This window comes from Bos grunniens, chromosome 29 (genome assembly GCF_055505025.1).
Source record: "Bos grunniens cultivar Pamir isolate PY7600 chromosome 29, Bosgru_T2T1.0, whole genome shotgun sequence".
Classification (NCBI taxonomy): Eukaryota; Metazoa; Chordata; class Mammalia; order Artiodactyla; family Bovidae; genus Bos; species Bos grunniens.
In genome coordinates this window covers 33,398,949-33,423,769 of record NC_141193.1, presented here as the reverse complement: position 1 = coordinate 33,423,769, position 24,821 = coordinate 33,398,949, and the positions used below count along the sequence as shown (strand labels likewise).

Below are 24,821 nucleotides of genomic sequence, written 5' to 3'. Positions count from 1 at the left end.
TCTTACTCAGATACTAATATTACCACCTATTTAAGGTCTTTCCAAATTTCTCACCTCTTCAGACAAAAATCTGATCTTTTTTCACAGTTCCATTATACCTGTTCATACGGAGTACCGTCAGTTGTTAAATAATTGGGAGGGCAAGAACCATGTCTTATTTACCTTTGGATTTCCAAGTCTGACGTAAATCATGACCTAACCTGCAACATAACCATATGTTTTTTCCATTGAGTTGAGAAGAGAAATAATGGTCAAGTGGAAATAAAGCTTTTGCAGTACAAAAGAGGAAATTGGTATCACAGCAAACTTGGTTAGAGACATGTCAGACATTTTTAATAACAGCTGAAGTTTTGACTTATCCATGTAGCCCTCCCTGTTAATTTCAGCTAGTACTGTTCTTCCTTTCCTGGTTTTTAGTTCATTAACTGTACTGTTTTTTAAAAAACAGGTTTTGATTAAAATAATTTTATTATTTTTATATGCCAGTTTTTATTTAATAAATTCATACATGTGTGCTAAGTCCTTTCAGTTGTGTCCAACTTTTGCTACCCTTTGAACTGTAGCCCGCCCGGCTTCTCTGTCCAATGGGATTCTCCAGGCAAGAATCCTGGAGGGAATTGCCATGCTGTCCTCCAGGGGATCTTTCAGACCCAGGGATTGAATGTTTGTCAGGCATGTCCTGCTTTGGCAGGGTTCTTTACCACTGGCACCACCTGGGAAGCCTAATAGCTTTATAACCTGTCTCTAAAAAGACTAAAATTCTTGTTAGTAGGGCCTAGAGTTTATAGGGCAGTAAAGGCTGTGTTCTAAAGAACCTACACAGATCAGATCAGATCAGTCACTCAGTCGTGTCCGACTCTTTGCGACCCCATGAATCTCAGCACGCCAGGCCTCCCTGTCCATTACCAACTCCCGGAGTTCACTCAGACTCACGTCCATCGAGTCAGTGATGCCATCCAGCCATCTCATCCTCTGTCATCCCCTTCTCCTCCTGCCCCCAATCCCTCCCAGGATCAGAGTCTTTTCCAATGAGTCAACTCTTTGCATGAGGTGGCCAAAGTACTGGAGTTTCAGCTTTAGCATTATTCCTTCCAAAGAAATCCCAGGGCTGGTCTCCTTCAGAATGGACTAGTTGGATCTCCTTGCAGTCTAAGGGACTCAAAAGAGTCTTCTCCAACACCACAGTTCAAAAGCAAAACAATCAATTCTTCGGCGCTCAGCCTTCTTCACAGTCCAACTCTCACATCCACACATGACCACAGGAAAAACCATAGCCTTGACTAAACGAACCTTTGTTGGCAAACTAATGTCTCTGCTTTTGAATATGCTATCTAGGTTGGTCATAACTTTCCTTCCAAGGAGTAAGCATCTTTTAATTTCATGCCTGCTGTCTCCATCTGTAGTGATTCTGGAGCCCAGAAAAATAAAGTCTGACACTGTTTCCACTGTTTCCCCATCTATGTCCCATGAAGTGATGGGACCGGATGCCATGATCTTTGTTTTCTGAATGTTGAACTTTAAGCCAACTTTTTCACTCTCCACTTTCACTTTCATCAAGAGGCTTTTTAGTTCCTCTTCACTTTCTGCCATAAGGGTGGTGTCATCTGCATATCTGAGGTTATTGATACTTCTCCCGGCAATCTTGATTCCAGCTTGTGTTTCTTCCAGTCCAGCGTTTCTCATGATGTACTCTGCATATAAAAGTTAAATAAACAGGGTGACAGTATACAGCCTTGACGAATTCCTTTTCCTATTTGGAGCCAGTCTGTTGTTCCATGTCCAGTTCTAACTTGCTTCCTGACCTGCATACAAATTTCTCAAGAGGCAGGTCAGGTGGTCTGGTATTCCCATCTTTCAGAATTTTCCACAGTTTATTGTGATCCACACAGTCAAAGGCTTTGGTATAATCAATAAAGCAGAAACAGATGCTTTTCTGGAACTCTCTTGCTTTTTCCATGATCCAGCGGATGTTGGCAATTTGATCTCTGGTTCCTCTGCCTTTTCTAAAACCAGCTTGAACATCTGGAAGTTCACGGTTCACATATTGCTGAAGCCTGGCTTGGAGAATTTTGAGCATTACTTTACTAGCGTGTGAGGTGAGTGAAATTGTGCGGTAGTTTGAGCATTCTTTGGCATTGCCTTTCTTTGGGATTGGAATGAAAACTGACCTTTTCCAGTCCTGTGGCCACTGCTGAGTTTTCCAAATTTGCTGGCATATTGAGTGCAGCACTTTCACAGCATCATCTTTTAGGATTTGGAATAGCTCCACTGGAATTCCATCACCTCCACTAGCTTTGTTCGTAGTGATGCTTTCTAAGGCCCACTTGACTTCACATTCCAGGATGTCTGGCTCTAGATGAGTGAAAATATCGTCGTGATTATCTGGGTCGTGAAGATCTTTTTTGTACAGTTCTTCTGTGTATTCTTGCCATCTCTTTTAATATCTTCTGCTTCTGTTAGGTCCATACCATTTCTGTCCTTTATCGAGCCCATCTTTGCATGAAATGTTCCTTTGGTATCTCTGATTAACTAGATCATTAATGTCGTTTCTAGGACATCGCAAATGGAAGAAGAGTGGTTACTATTATATTTCTGTTTATTGGAACATACAGTGGCATGTGTATGCAAGAGCTCAGTTGTCCTTGGTGAATGGAATCAACTGTCGGAAAACCAGAGAAAACTACTGTTGTATACAGCAATTTTTGGTGTAAAATTTTTTGAATTAAAATCAACAAAGGTTTCTTTGAAGGGAAACTCTGGAAGTATCTTTAGTGTTCATAAATCCACATTTCCTGGAAAAGTCTCAACAGGCTCTGAAGATAAGTTTTTTGTTAAGCATCCTGTGTAGTGCAGAGATGTATAACTATGTTGCTGCTTTTCTTCTCTGCAAACAAGAAGTGAATGGGTTTAGAGTCTTTCACATACAGTATTGCTGAGAACTTCCAGCATAACAAAGATACAGTTTGTCCTATCAGAGTTGACATTTCATCTAATCACTTCATCAGTGAGTCACAGCATGGCTCTTTTCATCAAATTTCCTTGTTTATTTCATTTTCAAGGTTTATTGCCTGGTATCAATCACTTCTGTAGCTGAGATTTTCATACCTTTAGAAAGTTTTGTGCCTGCCACAGATACCAGTACTATAAGTTTCATAGATATTAACTAATATGTTCATGACCTAGCTTCTGCTATTACCGTAAAGTTGTAATTTTAGTATTACCTATGTTAGTAATGTTTTCATAAGTTTTATTTTTAGCAAATCTCAGTTTGTATGCTTTTTTTTTAACTAACACAAGATTTATTAATATCCCTCTGTCAACTGTGTACAGGGTAGTTTGATAGAAAACTTGGAAAACAACCTTTCGAAATAGTCCAGATTCATAGTTCATGTCAAACAAACTTGTATTCTAAATAATTTTGACAAGCCACATTAACATGAAATGCAAGAATACAGTATAATATGAAGTAAAATGAAGTTTAAAGAAGCAGGTTTTACATTTCATATCTCTAGGGAGTCCTTTAAGCCAGTTAGACTATTCAGAGGAATTACCTATATGCTATTAAAAATAATTGCATTAGTATGTTCCAAAGCTACATTTTTATTTCTTTTGCCTTTTTTTTTTAAAGGAAAGAACGCTTGGTGTATGTGGGTATTAGTATTGAAAACATCATTCCTCCACAAGTAAGTTTCTGGTTTATAGTATTTTTAGACAGGAGACTGCCAAAAGTGTTCTAAAATTTAACTCACTTTGTTATATGAGTGGTTTTAAACATATAATATACCACTTTTATTAAAAATGAAATTTAGCACTTTCAAAAAATCACCCATTTCCCTTATGATTGAAATTTTGTGTGAACAGATAGCCCCAAAATGTAACATTGCATCCGAACCAGGTTTACAGCTCACCCCTATATGGGGTTTATGTTCTGATTTTTTACCCTAAATTGGGTAATTTGTTTTTAGCTTCTTTATGTGCTGATTATGTAAAGTGACTAAAAAATGGTTCAGGGATATTTGGTTTTTTATTTCCTACTTTTGGGGGTAATCAGAAACTCCAATTTGTGTCCTTACAGTTTGGTTTCTTTGAAGGGATATCATTGTTTTGCATTTATTAATCTAATTAGTAATTAAGAAAGGTATGTCATGAGTGAAAATATATGTGACATGGTTTTCATTTGAAATGAAGACATTGTCTTCATTTCAAATGCAGTTTCATTCCAGGCTTAATTAAATCACACACTGAAATCACCTGTCTGGTTAGTTATTTTTCTGGAGCACCATGTCCCTTTCTTCTTCTAAATCCATTATTTCATTTATTCAGCATATCTGTTGACTTATTTTATGTGTGTTAACTTTAGTTATTAGTAGGTAGACTTCATCATGATTGTTTTAAAAGAGGTAACTATAAACTCACAAAAGCGTAAGTTTGATACAGAAGTATTTTCATCCTTTGATCCATCAGTATTATTTTTAATCTCTATACTGAGTGTTACCCTGTTTATTCAGTTTGGAGGCGACCGTTACACTTTTTTTTTTTAACCTTTCACATGTGCTGCCTAGATGGACTTTAGAAAGCTATTAATTCCGAGGAACTTTGTTCTGTCATAATAACCTGTATATTTATTATCATATTTTTAAACCAGGAGCCAGATTTTTCGGAAGATCATGAAGAAAAGAAAAAAGATTCAAAAAAATCCAAAGCAAACTTGCTTGAAAGGAGGTCGACAAGAACACGGAAATGTATAAGTTACAGGTATGAAATCTGTGGAAATGAAAGAGTGGAAACTGTTTTTAAAACAACCTTGATTTTACCATTACAGTGATCATTAGAAGTTGTATATATATTTCTTATTCACTGTCTTTAGAATCAGAATTTTAGAGCAGCCAACATCATCTTTTTCAAATGTACATTTGTTCATGCTGTCCTCTTCTGTTTAACATACTCTGCCCAATTTCTATAGCTCTGGGGATGAGGACTGACGCCTTTAACGAGGCCCAGAGGCACTGCACAGTCTGCCCTGCTCTTGCCTTTCAGCTCCACCTCATCCACATTTTTCCCTTTCTCTCAAGTTAGCCACATTGTCTTCTTTCAGTCCCTTTGTGCAGACTGATTACTCTGCCTTGAAATTCCCTTCTATTTTTTTAACCTTGTTAAATAACAACCTTCTCTTAATCAAATCCCTCTATTATATGCCCTTATAGCAACCAGTTCTTCTCCTTGAGAGCACTTCTGTAGTTGTAACAATTGTGATTTTTATTTTTTGATTAATATTGCTCTCCTACACTACACTGTTAACATGAAGGGAAGTACCATGTCCGCGTTATGCATCCCTCTGTTTTTACAGCTAGCATAGTGCTCCATTGGTGCCCATTGAAAGACTCAGTTAATGCGATCTGGTTTACCATCTGCCTTCAGAAATACACCACAGAGAGACTTTTCCATGGTCACTCTGTTAGCAGCTAAACCTGGACTAAAATCTTACCCTCTAATTGTTTGTTCATCTAGTGTTCTCTCCATTAAACCACCCTGTCTCATTCAAATAATACATAACTGATATTTTAATTATTTTAGACCATTGTTACACAACAACAAAAGTCTTTTAACTTGAATAACTTGAGATAAGAAGCAAAATTGACTTTATAGAACTTTGAGCTTGCTTCCTGTTTATAAACTTTCGTCAGTGATCATGAAAGAACTCCCCTTGTGTAGTTTCTGTTGTTACTGTTAAAACTTATAAAATGCATTAGATCAGTAAGAGTAAAATCCTTAATGGTTATGGGAATGGTGTCTGTCTTATTCTTTTTAAAAAAAGAAAGACTTTGAAAAAGAAAAGGTACCTTTTTTTAAAATAAAATTATTATAATTAGTGAAGTCAAAACCTAATGGAAAGTTCAAGTGTTAAAGTCACTTCTACTACAACACAACCAATACATTCCTAAAAATTGCCATTGTTTCAGAATCTCACAATAAAAGCCATAGAGATTATGGAAAATATGGTGTTAGAAGCAAACAAAAATTTCATTAGTGACACATTAAAAAATATTTATAAAAATGGCAGTACCATTGGACACATGTTAAATGCTTAAGAGATAACATAAATACTACAATAAATAATGACATTTTATGTTGAAAAAGCCCTGAAGCTTGTCTGCAGAAGTGATTGTGAGGAGAGTTGCAGTTTGTAATATATCGTATAGTGGCATGAAGGGTTTTAAAAATCAGCCAGAAAGTTGTAATACTAGGTGTGGATGGTTGTAGCTTATAGCACACGTGATGTGTTTGTTTTGTGTATTCCTATGTGCAGTTTTCTGTATTTACCTAGTGTTTCTCGTGAAGAAAATTATGTATAAGCTAGTATGAAATACATGTTATGTTTGAAGTATTTCCTAATATATCAGTCATGTTGGAACAAATTTACATAATCAGAATAAGCATTGTAGGAGAACTATATTGTCCATCTGAATGCAGAATCCCAAAGAATAGCAAGGGGAGATAAGAAAGCCTTCCTCAGTGATCAGTGCAAAGAAATAGAAGCAGTACAATGGGAAAGACTAGAGATCTCTTCAAGAAAACTAGAGATCTCTTCAAGAAAACTAGAGATACCAAGGGAACATTTCATGCAAAGATGGCCACAATAAAGGACAGAAACAGTATGGACCTAACAGAAGCAAAAGATATTAAGAAAAGGTGGCAAGAATACACAAAAGAACTGAAAAAGATCTACCTTTTTTAAATCCAGCTTGAACATCTGCAAGTTCACGGTTCACTTACTGTTGAAGCCTGGCTCGGAGAATTTTGAGCATTACTTTGCTAGTGTGTGAGATGAGTGCAGTTGTGCAGTAGTTTGAACATTCTTTGGCATTGGCCTTCTTTGGGATTGGAATGAAAACTGACCTTTTCCAGTCCTGTGGCCACTACTGACTTTTCCAAATTTGCTGACATATTGAGTGCAGCACTTTCACAGCATCATCTTTTAGGATTTGAAATAGCTCAACTGGAATTCCATCACCTCCACTAGCTTTGTTTGTAATGATGCTTCCTAAGGCCCACTTGACTTCGCATTCCAGGATGTCTGGCTCTAGGTGAGTGATCATACCATTGTGGTTATCTGGGTCGTGAAGATCTTTTTGGTTCTGTGTATTCTTGCCACCTCTTCTTAATAGAGGAGTTTATTAAGGGATAGAGTTTAGGTGACATTTAAATGAAGAGTAAGGCTCAAAGCAAAAGCAGACTGCATGGTTGACATAGGGTCCTCTTTCCTTGAAAACGATGAAGATAAAAGTAAAGTGTAGGGTGTTGTGTCCAACAGCTTATGCAAACTGAGTCTGAAATGTAAATCAAAACTTTTTATTTGTGTTAAAAGTGACTTAGATCCTCTGGTCGAGGGTGGGAGTTTCTTGCTTATTGATACAATTTCCTTTGTTCAAAGATTCTGATACTCTCTGAATTTAGAAGACACAGTATCTCAATAAGAAGGTAGTAGTGGCTCAAAGAAATAGATTGTTGGGGACACAGTTTTGAGGGCATTAACTGTGGCCCCCTTTGCCTGGCAAAGTAATAAAAATTTTCTACTTCAAAAAAAAAAGAAGAGGAACTGGATTATTATGACATTTTACAGCTGCATCATGTCCTTGGGAAAATTCCCATTTTTCCATTAACTTTGCATCTGGCTTGATCTGTATCTCTTCTTCTAGCCTCCTGAATAGATGGACAGATTTTTTTTCTTTGTCAGAATTCCTCTTAAGAAAAAGCTCAGTTATATCTACAAGGATGTTTTTCATAGCATTATATGAAAAGATTGGAGGTAAAGTGCTGCATTTAAAAGTATTTTGTAGAAGAAGAGTTCTTAGCCTGAAATTTGTGATTCCTCTGAAATATGTAAAACTTTATGTTTCTATAAGTATATATATATTTTCCTAGAAAGGAAGTCTGTAGCTGTAATGAATGTCTCAACTCCAGAGGGCAAAGTATTTGCTTATTAGTCTTATGTGTGTTGTTAATCACTGGATAACTTTAATCCAGTGCTATCCGGTTTACTGTGGTTATGGGTTCTCTTTCTTGTTGTGTGGTATGGAAATCAGTAGCCATATATCACTGTTGAGCACTTGAAATATGGCTAGTGAGGAACAGCATTTTTTATTTTAATAAATATGTATAGCCACATGAGCCTAGTAATTACTATGCTTAGCCCAGTCTTCATTAAGTTCCCCTATCTTTTTTAATATAAATTTATTTATTTTAATTGGAGGTTAATTACTTTATAGTATTTTCCATACATCAGCATGAATCTGCCACAGGTATACATCACCTCAGTTCTAAAGTGAAAGGAGCTTTGTATGTGAAAAAAATCTCAGGAATCATCTAGTCTTGTATTTTTTTTCTTTAGGTGAAAGAAAAAGCTCTTTTGAGAAAGAGTACATTGACCTAGTTTCAAAATTTTGACTATCTGTATAAGAATTTCAGTAATAATGATAATATAGTATTTAAGAGCAACAATAATATATTCCTCACACTTAGTATTATTTCTGGAATACTAAGTTTGTTCAGTTTACTCTGTCATATGATTTGTATAATTGGGGTAGCAAACTATGACCTGTGGGCCAGTCCAGCTCATTACTGGTTTGTGTATACCACATGGCCTGGGAGTGGCTTTTATATTTATAAATGGTTGAGAAAAGAAAACAGAAGGAGAAAAGTATTTGAAAATCACGTGAAATTCATATCACAGTGTCTAAAAAATAAAGTTTATTGGAACACTAGTTACATTCATTCACTTTTTGTCTGTGGCTGATTTTGCACTACAGTGGCAGAGTTGAGTAGTTACAACAAATACTGTATAGTCTACAAAGCCTAGGATGTTTACTATCTGGCTGTTTAAAAAATACTTGTTGATGTTTGGTATAGATACTCTTTAAAAGTAAAATAACAACAACTTAGATACTGGTTTCTATTGTACCAAAGAAATTGAAGTTAACAGGAGTATGGGATGATCTAATCCAAGTTCCACAGCCCTAAAGTACCAGAGAACAGTTTCATATTCTGGCCTTTTTTATTTTAGAGGCAATTTTTCTAGTCCGTATGTCAGGACAGGCTATAATGTGATTGTTGTATGTATTTTAGATTTGATGAGTTTGACGAAGCAATTGATGAAGCTATAGAAGATGATATCAAAGAGGCTGATGGAGGAGGTACGTGTTTATCATTCTCTTTTCTTCATCTCACTTGGCCAGTACATTAATTAAAATGCCCTGATTAAAGAGCAGTAAGCAAGCATATTTTCTCATTCTCCTCAGTGTGTATCACGATCACTACTGATGTTGACTGTAATTGAAAATAACCCGTGGACATGGAGCCAGTGTGTAGACTCAGCTTACTAATTGTTTTAAAAGTGTGCTGTGCTTAGTTGCTCAGTCATGTCCAATTCTTTGCGAACCCATGGACTGTAGCCCACCAGGTTCCTCTGTCCATAGGATTTCCCAGGCAAGAATACTGGAGTGGGTTGCCACGTCCTTCTCTAAATCTTCCTGACTCAGGAAGCAAACCCGCATCTCCTGCAGTGGCAAGAAAATTCTTTGCCAGTGAGCCACCTGGAAAGCTCCATTTAATACGATAAACAAATGTAAAACTTTCTTGAAAACTCTGTCAGGTAAAGCTGTGAGAAAATTGCATAGCTCTAGGAAGAAAATAAATAAATGAAAAAGCTGCTAAGGACAATCTGTAGATGTTAAAGGGAAACTTTTAATAAACATAGAGTTGTCTTTATCTCTCCCTCCCTCTCTTCCCCTCAACCCTACATCCTTGCCCCTGGACTCAGGAGTTGGCCGAGGAAAAGATATCTCCACCATCACAGGCCACCGTGGAAAAGACATCTCTACTATTTTGGATGAAGAAAGAAAAGAAAATAAACGACCCCAGAGGGCAGCTGCTGCTCGCCGGAAGAAACGCCGGCGACTGAATGACCTGGACAGTGACAGCAACCTGGATGAAGAGGAGAGCGAGGATGAATTCAAGATCAGTGATGGGTGCGTGGTCTGTTGGTAGATCCCATATCCTAGGTTGAGGCTTGAACAGGGCTTCCAACCAAACTTGGTCCTGATGGGGCTTTTGTTCTGCATGTAGACGGTCTGTTTTCAGGGTACTTAAAACAGATTCAACAGTGCTGATTTTGGCTCTTTCTAGATTAAAACGAAGTTTTATGGGTGTTTGGGGTTACAAGGAGTCAGACACAACTGAGCGGCTGAACGACAATAATTATTTATTTTTTGACCAAGCCATGCACCATGTGGGATCTTAGTTCCGTGACCAAAGATTGAACCCATGCACCTTGCATTGGTTCCCAGTCAAATGTGAGAAATGGGCAGGTATAAGTAATTAGAAACTATTTTCTGGTGACCTATAGGGGTTTGGGTTGGGGCATGTAATTCTATACTGAATTACAGTATAGAAGCTTTCTTCTGTACTGTCAGGAAGCCTCTCTACAGAGCAGATATATGGAAGGAATGCCACAGAGTTTCTCCTCTCAGATTGTTAGTGGAGGAAACAAACATATAAACTACGGAAAAGTCCTTCTGCATGTTTGCTACTAAAACATAAGGCAGGGTACAGAAGAGGGCCATATCAATCCAGGGAGGTCAAGGAAGGCCTCAGAGTGGAAATAAAGCTCTATCTGAAATGTAAAGAATGAATTGGGCAGATTGATGAATTTGGGATTAGAAGCAGTATAAAGAAAAAAGTATTCTAAGCAAAGAAATCCTGTCCAGGGCAGCCAGGCATAAAATGTCACAGAATATTTAGGAAACTCCTGGTTTGTCAGGATAAAAAGAATTAAGGTAGCATCAGAGATTGCCCTGCTGGAGATGTAGCCAAGGCATAAAAAGGAACCAGATGATGGAGTTTTGTGTTTGTCCTGCATAAGAATGATGGAAACCCACTGAAGAGTTTTAAATACCAGACTAATATGAGGTTTATGTTTCAGAAAGATTCATCCTGGAATTCATTGGTAGGATTTATTGAGGTAAAATGAGCATAGATTAAAGAGATTTTGGGGAATTGCTGTAGTAGTTTTGATGGGATATGAGACCCTGAACTGAGAAAAGATATCAGGTTTGAGATATCTTTATGAAGTAGACTCAGGAGGAATTAGTCATTGATATGAGAAATGAACAGGGAGAAAGAAATTGGGATAAATTCCAAGTTTCTGCCTTGAATTACTGGATGGGTTGATAGTACCAAATACCAGGCTAGAGAACAGAAGAAAGGAGTAGCCTAGGAAATAATGAGTTCATTTTTGGACATGTTGAATTTGAGGCACATGGGGGACTTCCTAAGAGGCAAAAGCAATTTATGTACAAAAATGAGCATCAATTGATCTTCATAACTCCTTCTTAAAAAAAAAAATGGGTGCAAAACAGCTCTTCATTCTATAAACAGGGAAATTGATCCAATGACCTAGAGATTTCCATTAAACACTGCTTAATAATTTCAGTGGACTTGTTAGAATTTGAACTCAGAACTCCAAAATGGGTTCATGGTTCTAAGTGTACCATCATAATTCATCCGGTTTCTCTTGGATAGATCTCAGGATGAATTCGTTGTATCTGATGAGAACCCAGATGAGAGTGAAGAAGACCCACCATCTAATGATGACAGTGACACTGATTTCTGTAGCCGAAGACTAAGGCGACACCCCTCCCGGCCTATGAGGCAAAGCAGGCGTTTGCGGAGAAAGACCCCAAAGAGAAAGTGCTCTGACGATGATGAGGAGGAAGAGTCTGAGGAGAACAGCAGAGACTCTGGTAAAGATAATTCGTATCCACAGCTCACTAAGGAAATTCTTGTAACTTCTGGAATTAAAATCTTTTAAAATAAAATTCTGTTCAGTTGTAATATAAACTGTCTGATGAAACTTTGTGTTCTATTCTTACAACTCACCACTGATTAAATCTTTCACATAAAGCAGGTCTGAGAAGACAGATAAGGACGGATGTGTTAACTTCATGCCAAACTCGTTTACAGTCGTGATGAATCCTTTTGGTGCCGTGTGTTTCCATGCCTAGACTTCACCTCCAGAGTGTTTCTTGGGAATTGTTTTTATTTTATTTTATTTTTTTTGGGAATCGTTTTTAATAATCTGAGAACGTTTTTCCTCAGATGTCTAGCTGTTAGAGAAAGATCACTAATTATCTCTAACATTTAGATCATAATCAGTAATTTATTAGTTTGTATAAGTTATCAGTGTTATTTATATCTATGTTATTTATATCTATGCACATCCCTATTAATTAAAGAGAGGCACGGCAGCTAAAACGACAGATAAGATGCTCCATGGGATTGGCAGATAGGTAGCTGTCGTCTTACTTAGGAAATGCTACAGACAGGAGTATTATATCCCAACTCGGGCCAGGTTGTGGAGTTTTTTGTTTTGTTTATCTTTTTTTCTAAACCTTTTGAGTAAGTGGAGACATCAGGCCCCTTTATCAGTGATTATTTGCTGAAAACAAGAACATTTTCTTATATAACCATAGTATAATATCAAAGTAGGGAATTTTTATATTGATAAAATACCATTAACTTATCAATAGTACACATTCAGATATCATCAGGTGCCCCAATATTGTCCTTTATGTAAACGTTTTTTTCCTGGTTGAGGGTCCAGTTCAGGATTAGGTTATGCATTTATTCATGTCTCCTTGGTCTTCTTTTATCTGTAATATTCCTGAAATGTTGTCTTTGTTGACCACAACATTTTTTAAGAATACACACTAGTTATTTTGTAAAATATAACTCATTTGGTTTTATGTTTCCTTGTGATTAGATTCTCGTTATACATTTTTGGCCAGAATATCACATAATTAATGTATGCCCTCCAAGTCTTTGTTATTTTCCCTTTGTAATTAATAAGTAATCCATACAAGATATTTTGAGGCTGTAAATACCTTGTTCTTATCAGATGTTGTATCCACTAGTTTTAGCATTTGTTGATGATTTTCTAACTCCTTCCTTCCTATTTATTACTTGCTATTCTATAAGAAAGAGCTTTCTGTTCTGCCCTGTATATTTATTTCTTTGGTATCAGTATGGATTTAATGGATTCTTATTTTGGTCTTATTACCATCACTATTTTGACTCAGTTTGTCCTAGATTTGGCCTCTGGGGACCCCTTTAAACTGTTGGCTAGCAGTTTTTAAGTATTTGAAATCCATTAGAGAACAAAGCTAGATGTGATGATTCAGTGAAATGTGTTAGCTTTCCTGAAAACTACTCTGACATAATGCCATATCCTGATTTTGGTGTATTGATCAGAGATGATGTGACAAGAAGAGTGCTATTTAGCAGTGCTTTGAGAGTTAAAGTAGCTCTGTGAGTTGTGTTCAGCAGATTTTAATTCTGCATGGGTAAAAGCCAAACGTATAACCCCAGTTCTGTACTTGAAACAGGCTCATCAGTTTTCTGTGGTTAGAAAGTTTAACCTCTGCAGTGCATTGTAATGCTATGAATGTAGCCATACAGCTGTATTCATAGGAACAGCAGGTTATCATGAGGCAGAACAGTAACCATCCACCAAGAAGAACAGTTGTGGCAGCCATGCAGCTGACTGGGTAGCTCTAGGTTGTATGAGATAAGGTTTATGAAAAACTTTTTTTTGGCTGTGCCACGGGATCTTAGTTCCCCCACCAAAGATTGAACCCAGGCCCTTGGCAGTGAGAGCACAGAGCCACTGGACTGCCAAGGGAATTCCCAATAAAACATTTTTTAACCTTGAGGTTGACTGCTAGTAGGATACATTTGTGAGCTTCGGCATTAAAACTCCCCTGAGATGTACTCATATTATTAAGAAGAAAATTAGAGATTTATAAAAGTTACTGTTCATTTAAAAGTTATGACTGAACTCTGTGTAATAGCTTTATATTTTTATAAGCTAAACTAACATTTCTGTTTGGTGGAATTGAAAATTAAAATTTGTACTTCTTTTTCCTTTCTACCCACCCCCCTTTTTTTTTTAAACAGAAAGTGACTTTAGTGATGACTTTAGCGATGATTTTGTAGAAACTCGGCGAAGAAGGTCTAGAAGGAACCAGAAGAGACAAATTAACTACAAGGAAGATTCAGAAAGTGATGGCTCCCAGAAGAGTTTACGACGTGGTAAAGAAATCAGACGAGTTCACAAGCGTAGGCTCTCTAGCTCAGATAGTGAAGGTAAGGAATAGCTCTCCAGTTTACGGACATTTGGGCAAGGCAGTAGTACAAATTATAAAGTGAACTCACGATTATGATTCTGTACCATTTCTTAGAAATTTAATATAGCCCATAGTATCTTTGAGATAAAACCCATTATTTTATGCCTGGTTAGCTTGTAGTTTAAATAACTGATGCTTGATAAGATAATAATTTTTAAGTTCTTAATTGTAATAATTAAATTCTTCATTGAAACTAGAAGAGTTTCAGAAAATTGTGATCTGTTAACAAGATTTCTTTTGCTTGTTGATAATTTATGGCCTTCATTTTGAAATAACCTCCTGTGCCCTGAATAGCTGAACAGTTGCAAGTCAAGAGTGCCTACTGTCTCTCTTCACTTTGACAGTGACCTTTAGTCAGTAAACTTTTATTTCTTAATAGCTTTAGCTGTGCACAATACCAGAATTACAAGTTCTAAAATATGAATTTGTGATGTCCATTTAGTCTTTGTAGTTTATTCTAGAGTTCTTCTCATTTTAAATGATTCTAACCTTCACCTTCCCCTATTTCTTTTTTATATATTTAATTCTCCATTGTTTATGATCTGTATTGAAGATTGTTTGCTTTCATAGATCCTTGTCAATTAAGTTTGAGCCCAGGCCAGGACAGTAAGGGAAAAAAATGTTTGGGTATGGGGGACTAAAGAAGGGAGGTAAACATCTGGGTGAATGTGTATCTCTTCTTGTGTCATTAAAGAGAAATATAAATTCATTAATTCAGCTATTAAAAACAAATACTTAATGAACTATCACTGTCCTAGGCACTGGGAATAGAACAGTGAAAAGAATAACCAAAATATAGCTTCCTCATGTAACTCTTATTTTTGTTGGGGGAAGAGAGACAATAAATAACCATGACAAATAAATAGATATATTAGGTGTAGATAAGTGCTGTGGAGAAAAGTAGAAAGGGAAGGTTGGGGGAGTAGTTGGAATTTCAGATAGAGTACCAAGGGAATGCCTCCCTCAGAAGTCAGCATTTGAGTACAGACCTAAAAAAAAGAGTTGATTCCCACCTGTGGTGAGTGGGGACTATTACCCAAAGGTGGGGTCTGGGTGCTCACCACACAAAAGCCAATAAATAGGCCAGATTGGTGGAAAGGAAAGTTTGCTTTATTTTAGATGCCAGGCACTGGTGAGAGGTGGAAGGAGTTGGTGAGGGATGGGAAGGGTGGACATCTGTTCAAAGGCTGACTCCCCTCCTGACAAGCAGGGCATGAAAGATTTTATAGGCTGAGGGAAGGGGCTGCATGCAGAAGCAGCACAGTCAACTCAAATTGGTCATCAGTCGTCTGACCAGCATCCTCTTGGTTGTTTTAGGTACGGTTAATCTTTAGTTCTAGGGTTGGTTTATTCCTGTTTCTTTGAAGTCATTCTTGGGATTGTAGCAGCTCATGTCACAACTAGTCTGGTCATCATGTAGTTAACTTCTTCACCTGGGGTTTCAGTATCTGTAAGACAGCTCACAGGATGAGGCTCAGAATGTTATCTGTAGCCCTTGAGAAGTAACTAAAGGTCATTGACTATGCTTAATGACTACTTTATTATTATTTGATCTCCTTTGGCTGTTTTTCTTTGTTTCTGCATTTTCTCATTTCTCTGATAAAACTTATTCTTTGACTAAAGTTTTCCACAGAATTTAGTCTGTGGAAACGCAAGCAGAAGACAAGGGGGGCAAGGACCATAGAGTCTTGCTCCATTTAGTACCATATTGGATAGTTAGATAATGCAGTAGGCCATTGTATAGACTTTGGACTTTATTATTGTGAAATGAGAAATAATTGGAGGATTTTGCACAAAGGAGTGATATTATCTGACTTACATTTTAATATGGCATCTATGTTATGAGTAAATTAAAGGGTATAAGAGGGAATCTAGGAGTCTAGTTCTGGGGGGTCATTAAAATAGGCCTGGTGAGAGATGATGGTGGTTGAGACTAGAGCAGTAGCAGTAAAGGGGTGAAAAGCAGTGAAATTATGAATATATTTGAATATAGCCCACAGAATTTACTGTTGGATTAGATGGGAAAAAGAAAGGAATCAAGGATGGCTGAGTGATTAGAAGAATCGAGTTGCCAATAACGAAGATGATAGAGACCAGAATTGTGCAAGGTTGAGGAGAAAGTGTTGGAGCTTGGTTCTGCCTGTTTAGAAATCCAAGCATAGATGTTGAATAGGCAGTTTGATACATGAGCCTGGAATTTAGGGATTGGTTGCCTAAAACAAATGTGAGAGTCACCATCAAATGGGTGGTATGCAAAGCCATGAGACCAGGTGAGATCAAGTATAGATAAAAAGAAAACGTTTAAGGGCTACCAAGGACATTTAATAACATGGAAAGAGAGTGCAGTACTTCAGATGCAGTGCTTAGTTTTAATTTTTTCTTTTCGGTATGTTTACACAATTCTCTAATTTGAGGGTTAGTGGGAAGGAGTTTCTTAGTTTGTGACCAACCTGTCTTTATTTAATTAAGGATTTTGCCCTTTCCTAAAACCATAAAGTATACTGTGAATCATATTGGGCATTGCTGTGAGAATGAGAAGAGAGAGAAATGAGGCCAGTTATTGAAGGGAAATATTTATGTAGAAGCAAGTCTGAAAGTAGGACATGGGATGAACATGGGAGGAAGAAGAGGATTACTTATATCTATTAATGGTTAACTGTGCCAATGGCTTAAATGTGCTGTTTATTCTAGAGAGCTATATGTCCAAGAACTCTGAAGATGATGAGCTAGCTAAAGAATCAAAGCGGTCAGTTCGAAAACGGGGTCGAAGCACAGATGAGTATTCCGAAGCAGATGAGGAGGAAGAAGAAGGTAAACCATCCCGAAAACGGCTACACCGGATCGAGACAGATGAAGAGGAGAGTTGTGACAATGCTCATGGAGATGCAGATCAACCTGCCCATGACCGCCAGCCCAGGGTCCTGCCCTCAGAACAAGACAGCACCAAAAAGCCCTATCGGATAGACAGTGACGAGGAAGAGGACTTTGAAAATGTAGGCAAGGTGGGGAGCCCATTGGACTATAGCTTAGTGGACCTACCTTCCACCAATGGACAGAGTCCTGGCAAAGCCATTGAAAACTTGATTGGCAAGCCAGCTGAGAAGCCTCAGACCCCCAAGGACAGCAGCACAGCCAGTGCAAGCCTGGCCCCCAATGGGACAAGTGGTGGGCAGGAGGCAGGGGCCCCAGAAGAGGACGAAGATGAGCTTTTAAGAGTGACTGACCTTGTTGATTATGTCTGTAACAGTGAACAGTTATAAGACTTTTTTCCATTTTTGTGCTAATTTATTCCACGGTAGCTCTCACACCAGCGGGCCAGTTATTAAAAGCTGTTTTATTTTTCCTAGAAAACTCCACTACAGAATGACTTTTTAGAAGAAAAATTTCAACAGACCCTGAAGTCTTTCTGTGAAGTGACCAGTTTTGAACTTTGAAGATAAATAATTGCTGTAAATTCCTTTTGATTTTCTTTTTCCAAGTTCATGGTCCTTGGTAATTTCAGTCATGGGGAAAAAAAAATCTTATTATAACAACAAAGATTTGTATATTTTTGACTTTATATTTCCTGAGCTCTCCTGACTTTGTGAAAAGGGTGGATAAGAATGCATTCCAAATCTGTGAGGGCCCAAAACAGAATTAGGGGTGGGAGAAAGCACTTGTGCTTTTAGCTTTTTTCATATTAAATATATATTATATTTAAACATTCATGGCATAGATGATGATTAACAGACTGTTTAAAAGTTCAAGTCCGTATTGTTGCAATTTAAGAATTGTAGATAACATCATACATAAGTCATTTTAGTAACAGCATTCATGAAATCAACTTGTTTACTATTGGAGATAACCACACTTAAAAAAGAAGAGACCGATAAAAAAAATACCATCATAAAAAACTGTAACCTAAGTTTCTGTTATAGCGGAGTTTTTTGTTTTAAAAAAAAAAATCATCTGAAAAGCATTTGTATAGTAAAATGTATAATGAAGCTTTGACAACCAGGTTGTGCTAATAGCAAATTTTTTTAAACAGCTTTATGCAGTGGTGATGACGTGGCCTTTAATATGCCATCATGGAGAGTTATTAGTGAAATGAGTGTGGTCTTTCTTAAGGCCTGAATGGACTGTAAACTTTGCAGATAATGTAACTCTTGTTTTCTGGCCACTTAATATTTAAATATCTGAATTATCATTTTCAAAGAAATACACCTATACATAACATACATGAAGATATGGATGCTAAGCTGACTGCAGTATTTTAGCACATTTGAAGAAGGGGAAAGGATTTTCAGGTGAATTTTAACTGGTCTATTCTTGCCCTTAGTATCTACTTCAAATTGAAGTCTACAAACAAAGCAGTTCCTTTGGGAGGTTTTTAGTTTGAATTTTAGCATGTGTGTGTGTGTGCACGCGCGTGCGCGTGTGTGTGTGTATGTGTGTGTGTTAGAATTTCCTATCTGCCTGGATATATTAGCAGGGTTTGAATGTAGTTTTGGCCATTGGCCATTAGACTTCTATTAAAATTCATTAATAGTCACATGACCAACATAGAGTTGATTGAAAACCACCAATATACTTAATAGATATATCCATTTCAAACATCTCAACATTTTAAAGAAAGATAAGCCCTTTGTTTCAAGAAAATAGGGGTTTGTAACTAACTAAATATCTAACATGTAATTGACACTAAAATATGAACTTTGTCTTAGTTTCTGTTTCAGCTGTAAAATTTCAGGCAGAGCCATAAATAACGTTGTACAGAGTGTAGCACTTGTGATTAAACCTTGCCTGTCAAATTCTGAAACCTTCAGCCATTACTTCTGTGAATACTTTTGCCCTGGGATTGGGTTTTCTGTTTCAGTGTTGTGTCTGTTGCCGGCAATGGACACACCATATCTGCTGCTGGCCCAAGGAACTTCATGAATTTTTCTTCCCAAATTAAGCATTCTATGTGCTAGTCAGTGAATAATAAAGCACTTCTCTTTTTTATTATTAAAAAGCTGGCATTAGACTTGCATTATAAATACCTCTAGAAACTTCATACTCTTTCTTTTCCTCCCTTCACAGGTGTTGCCCTTAAATCTTATCTTTTGGCCTTGAAAGTTTATAGCTGTTGTTTTTCACTTGTTGGTTCCTATTTGTTTGTTTTGTTTCACCTTAGTTCTGTAGTACCTGCCCATTAATATTTTTGCTTTGATTCTAGCAGTGTATATGTATCTGTATAAAAAATAAAATAATGAAAGCAGCCTAAAAATAGGATGCACCAGTAGCATGTGGTTCCAAGCAAGTTGTGATTTTTATTTTGAGACAATATTCCACCAGAAGGGAGTGAAGGACTTATATTCCCAGACAGTAAGCAGGGCTATGTAAGGAGCCACATTCACTTACCAGGCCTGCTTTCTGGCTAGGTTTGTCCCATTTATTTGAGAGTCAGTTAAGAATGTGAGCCTTTTAACTACATAAAACAGGAGGCAATAGAAGGATTCCTATTAATGCATGGTAAGTGGTTAGAATGTGCAGGTGGCCTATCCTGCCCCCCGTCTTCTGCTACCATTTTAGTCCTGCAACGGGGTAAAGCCACTACGGTGTAGAAAATCCCTCTCTCTACCTCCGGACACACGAGCTTCTGCTTCAACCTATTCTCTTCAGTTACACAAACGACAAGAAGTATTAAATGGGTAGATTATTTATTTTACAGGATGCCTAATGTGAAATAAGTTCTTTTTACCCTTCTGCCATAGAGAGCAAAAGGTTAATTTTTATCTTCGTAAAGACTGAGTATTCCATTTAGCAAATGTCTCACTGACATGGGTTATGATGCCACTTTTGCTGCCTGTTATTTACCAAACTTGAATTAAGTGTTTGTGAACTCAATAGTGAGTGTTTCCTTTTGAATTCCCTTTACATTCTGATTAAACCAGTTAACTTTGCTTCATCTACAAAGAGTACAATCCAAGTACGTGATAGTCACAAATTATCATGCAGATAGGTTAATTATGGCTGATGAAACGTTGAACAGTTCACAAACAATTCTGCTGCTTGGTGTTTAGATTCAGTCCCTCAAAGAGTCTTGTGTTTGCTGAAATACCAACTCTGAACATGTTTTGAAGAAGTTAAAAAAAAAACAATATAGGAAAAAGAGAATGCTCTATATCCAAAGACATAATTCAGTCATTAGGAACGGTCCTAATTCAGACATTAGGACTGCTGTACAGGAAAGCAGCAATTCATCTAGAGTTTAGAACATCTTGGATTCTTGTAGTTAGAGTACTGACCATGGATCTAGGCTCTCAGTAGCTGCTGTGTAATAATAGAACCCTTTAATACTCTAAAACCCCTTTTTGGAAGTATAAATCAGACTCCCAATATCAAACTCCACTATAGCAAATGTATTAAGGAGAGATGTAGTTTAGTACTCACAATATTTAGTTTGGTTTCTGTAAAGGTTTGAAAACTAGCCAAATTTTCACAAAGCAGAAACTTTGAATTAAAATTTATGAAAACTCAGACTGAAAATAATATGTTTTTTTGTAGACATGTGCTGATGAAATAGTGTTTCGTGTAAACATTTTCTATTGTTGGCACAGTACTAGAGAATGATGGCAGAGATATTTTCAAGAATATACCTGATTTATTAAGGATGGATTTCCTTGGCACATCTTTTTCCAGTTGGTCAAAGGCTACAGATTCCAAGAATAAAAAGGAGTTTCATTTAGAATAAATTCATGTGTGATTTTTTTCAAAATGACCTACCAAAGAATCAAGGACTTCAAATGCAAAAGAAGTTGTTGGTAAAAAGATTTTTAAACAAATTAACAGGACATTACAAACTCCAGTTTTTACTTTTCGATTGATGGAACCCATCCCATGATACACAAAGAACATATATAAAGAAAAATGTAGGCCTGCTTAGAGTTTAAAAAGAGGGGAAATGTTAGCTATTTTTAAGTGGGGTTGATGGAATTTTCTCCGTCACAAAGAATTCCTTTTTAGCCTATGTTTGTGGGGATACGAGGTGTTAGCCATTCTTTAGTCCTACCGTATAATTGAATCTGTTTGAATCTACAGGTTTAATATTCAGAAAAAGTTGTGAACTCTGCCCTTCACCAACAGTGAACAAGGTCCCTGATTCATGGCATTGCCTCACAGATACAGGACAAGTATTCAAAAATCCAGATCTTTTAAAAATGGAATGAACATATATATGTATGTATATATATATATAAATTAATATGTATATACATATCTTAGATGTTAGAAGAAATAAAAACGCTTTGAAGTTATTTGACACAAGAAAAAGGACATAATTGTAACTGATGTGAGATTATGAACATAATTTAATTACAGAAAACCTAGAGAAAAATAGTGAAGTTCCTCTTCTTGGTTTAACATCCTGGTTCTCCCAAGAAGCAAGAATGCCAAGACTGCATACCTTCTGTATCTACTTAGTCCTCTGTTTAATATCTGTTATTAAACCTCCTTAGAATAAAATCCATTCCTATTTTATCCACCATTCCCAGTGTGTACCTATAATCCTACCTTGGAAGTGGCAAGCTAACTGCTGATTTACTTCATTGTTTTATACCAATCCTGAAAGACGAGAACTTTTATTATCAATGTATTTAAACTGAGTTGTTATATGTATAATTAATAATTTGTCTTCAAAATATTTCATTCAAATTATCATTAACACTTTTTTGAGTGCCAAGAATTGCTAAGTAACTATGTAACATATATGAAGATAATCATTCCCCAGCAATCAAGCAGTCATTGTAAGCCAAAATGTAGTGTACTTGGTATGTAACTACTCCAGACAGTACACTCAACACTTAAAAATTCATGTAAACCCTCTCAGAAATTGATTAGAATACGATTTCCATTAGTGAATTTTTTTTCATTTTGCTCTCGTCAATTTTTTTTTTCATTTTATATTTATACCATTTCACTCTGGGAAATACTGAAAACCCAATTCTGGCACATTGTAGTGATTTCAGTTAGTAAAGGTTTTTATTTTAATAACTAAGATGTCTATCCTATGCATAAGTTATATCAGAGGGCATAACAATTATTAGACAAATAGAAATTAATTAATCTCCTTAGACATTGTGAATGAGAAAAAAAAAAACATTTTTAAAGGAACTACATTTGTTTTTTGTGTTTTTTTTGCCAAACCGGTACAAGCTAGAAAATGCACTAAGGACTGAGTGACCTGCCTTGTTCATTTTGCCACTGGATGATGTAAGTTAAGAATGGAATTGTTAGCCCTAACTATATATTTTCTTGACTTTCATCAGTTTCTAAAGAAATCTAATTTAAGTGTTTGGGGTTTTGTTTGACGTGTATTTGTTGAGTTCTGGTCTTAGACCAGGAGCTATCTGCATGTCACGTTTATTGGATGGCCAAGAACACAGTTATTGGGAGACTTAATGGCTCAAAACCTTCTGAATCATTTAACTTATTTTGTATGTTGCAAAAGAAAAAAAAAGTTTATTTTGCTTGAGAGTCACATTTTTATAACTGTACAGCTTTTAAGGGATGGGAGGTGGAAAATACCCTAAAATAGGATGTAGATTTTTACAATTGTGTTTATGCTAGAACATCTACAGGTGCATTATGTAATTAAACCTAAAATTGTTTAAAATTTTGTGCCATGGTCTTTTTCATTCTGCCCTTTAGCAGAGTTGGTGCATGTCAATACTGCTATATGGACAAGCCTGGAAATTAGGCTAATAACCTGTCTCCAAAGCTTTAAGATCATTGCATGAAAATTACACACACACACCATACTTAGACATCCATACATAGATTTAGTTTATTTTAGTGTAAATGGATTTTCAATTTTAGAACAGCTGTTATAGCTCAAATTTGGCAGTTAATGATACTTTCTTAAAGTGTGTGATTTTCGTGATGCTTAACTATGGTTTTCTCAGTGTTGATCTGGTGTTGTGTTCTATTATGAAAGTAATGTCTTGATTATGGTATCTGAATTGTAGCTTGCCCAAACCTGCTGGGGTTTTTTATACACCTTGAAAGGGTGTACCCTGTGTTGGGATGGGGGGATTGGGAGTGGAACACAGCTTTGTTTTCAATCTGTAAAAGAAGTAAAAACTAGAATTGTTCGATTTGGTTCTTGTAGACTCAATTCAGTAGACTTAATTCCACAGGAATAGTTGTCTGCTGGAGGCATGGCAGGAAGGGATATCAGATTCAAATTCAAATTCCCTTCTTTTTTGATAAATACTTTGAAATCTTATAGAGCTGCTAAGTGTAGCAGTCTTTTACATGGCACATTTTTGATAAGTTATATTGACACCTCTGTTTAAACACCAGTGCTTTTTGCCATCTGATAATGTACCATTCTGATTTCTCACTTTTGTAGCACAAGTGTATTCTTGTAAAGAATTAAATTCATAACTTCTACCTAAGTTACCTTTATCTATTTCCAGTTACTGTGGGATGTCAGTTTCTTTGCTATCCTTGTCTATTCAGAAATGAAGCTTGGGAATCATGAATTTCCAGGCAAAGAATATAAATCCCAGATAAGAATTTGTAGATGGTATATGTTAGATTCCCATTTTAAACTAATAGCTAGGATCCAGGGAGTGTTTGATCAAAATGCCTCTTGGGTTTTCAGACATGCTTATATGAAATGCTTTATTTTCCTATGCATAAAAAATATTCCTAGATACGTTCTCAGAATGCTTTATTTTGTTTCTAGGAGATGAGCGCTAAAGCAGACTCCAAGATTAACATAAAACTCTTGAGGTAATAAGGAATGTGGTATTAGCTAAACAGAAGCTGGCATGCTCTCTGCCACATAAGACATACTGCATGTGTAAGGGGGGGAAAAAACGTGAAAACTGGAAGTGTGATTCCAATAACGCACAAAGTAAATTTTGTGCATAGAAAATACGGGAATTCCTGGTAGCTTAAAGCTTCAGGGGTTAACTGCAGTGTATGAACACCTAGTGTGTTAGAATTGCAGTGCATAGTTGTTTGAATACAATATTCCTTGTAAGTGACAACCAAAATATGTTGTGGCTCGTGCCAATATTTTTGTTAATGAAATGTTCAATGTCTCACTACAGTCTGATCAGAACTCTTGGTGTTATAAAATAGGCCTAAAAGCTATTTTATGGCTACTGGCCTAATTGTGTAACTTTTTTCTTTCAAAATGTTTTATTATAATACTTCTGTCATTTCTTTCACTTAATATATGTCAATTGTCATAATAAAAAATTAAATAATTTGATGTATTTAGCATGATGTGTTTGCAAATTTAGTTTATTTTAAACTTTGTAGCACATAGAAAGCTAAGAATTTTCTGTAACTGTTGATGAAGGTTGAAAGTTTTTATCACCCCAGAATAGATTAACTGTTCTCTTACTATCTAGAAAGTAAGTTTGCAAGTGCATCAATTTTCACCAAACAATTGTTATAGCTGTTTGCCAAGGATGTGAATTGGAGAAGGAAATGGCAACCCACTCCAGTGTTCTTGCCTGGAGAATCCCAGGGACGGTGGAGCCTGGTGGGCTGCCGTCTATGGGGTCACACAGAGTCGGACACAACTGAAGTGACTTAGCAGTA

The 24,821-nt window shown here is 36.5% G+C and overlaps 1 protein-coding gene across 6 annotated transcripts in view; it reads left to right on the top strand.

Moving 5' to 3' along the window:
- Positions 1–24,490, top strand: part of RSF1 (remodeling and spacing factor 1) — a 148,176-nt gene extending 123,686 nt beyond the window's left edge. For 5 of the 6 annotated variants that reach the window (XM_086385757.1, XM_086385756.1, XM_086385759.1 and 2 more), the window contains 7 exons: positions 3,629–3,683; positions 4,646–4,755; positions 9,124–9,191; positions 9,818–10,025; positions 11,578–11,798; positions 14,011–14,199; positions 16,932–24,490. In XM_086385757.1, the coding sequence (XP_086241883.1) occupies positions 3,629–3,683; positions 4,646–4,755; positions 9,124–9,191; positions 9,818–10,025; positions 11,578–11,798; positions 14,011–14,199; positions 16,932–17,500 (1,420 nt within the window). In that variant the 3' untranslated portion in view covers positions 17,501–24,490. Of the gene's footprint in view, positions 1–2,553; positions 3,684–4,645; positions 4,756–9,123; positions 9,192–9,817; positions 10,026–11,577; positions 11,799–14,010; positions 14,200–16,931 lie in introns of all 6 variants that reach the window. The other variant, XR_015158156.1, reaches the window with a different exon arrangement.
- Positions 24,491–24,821: the final 331 nt, after the last annotated feature.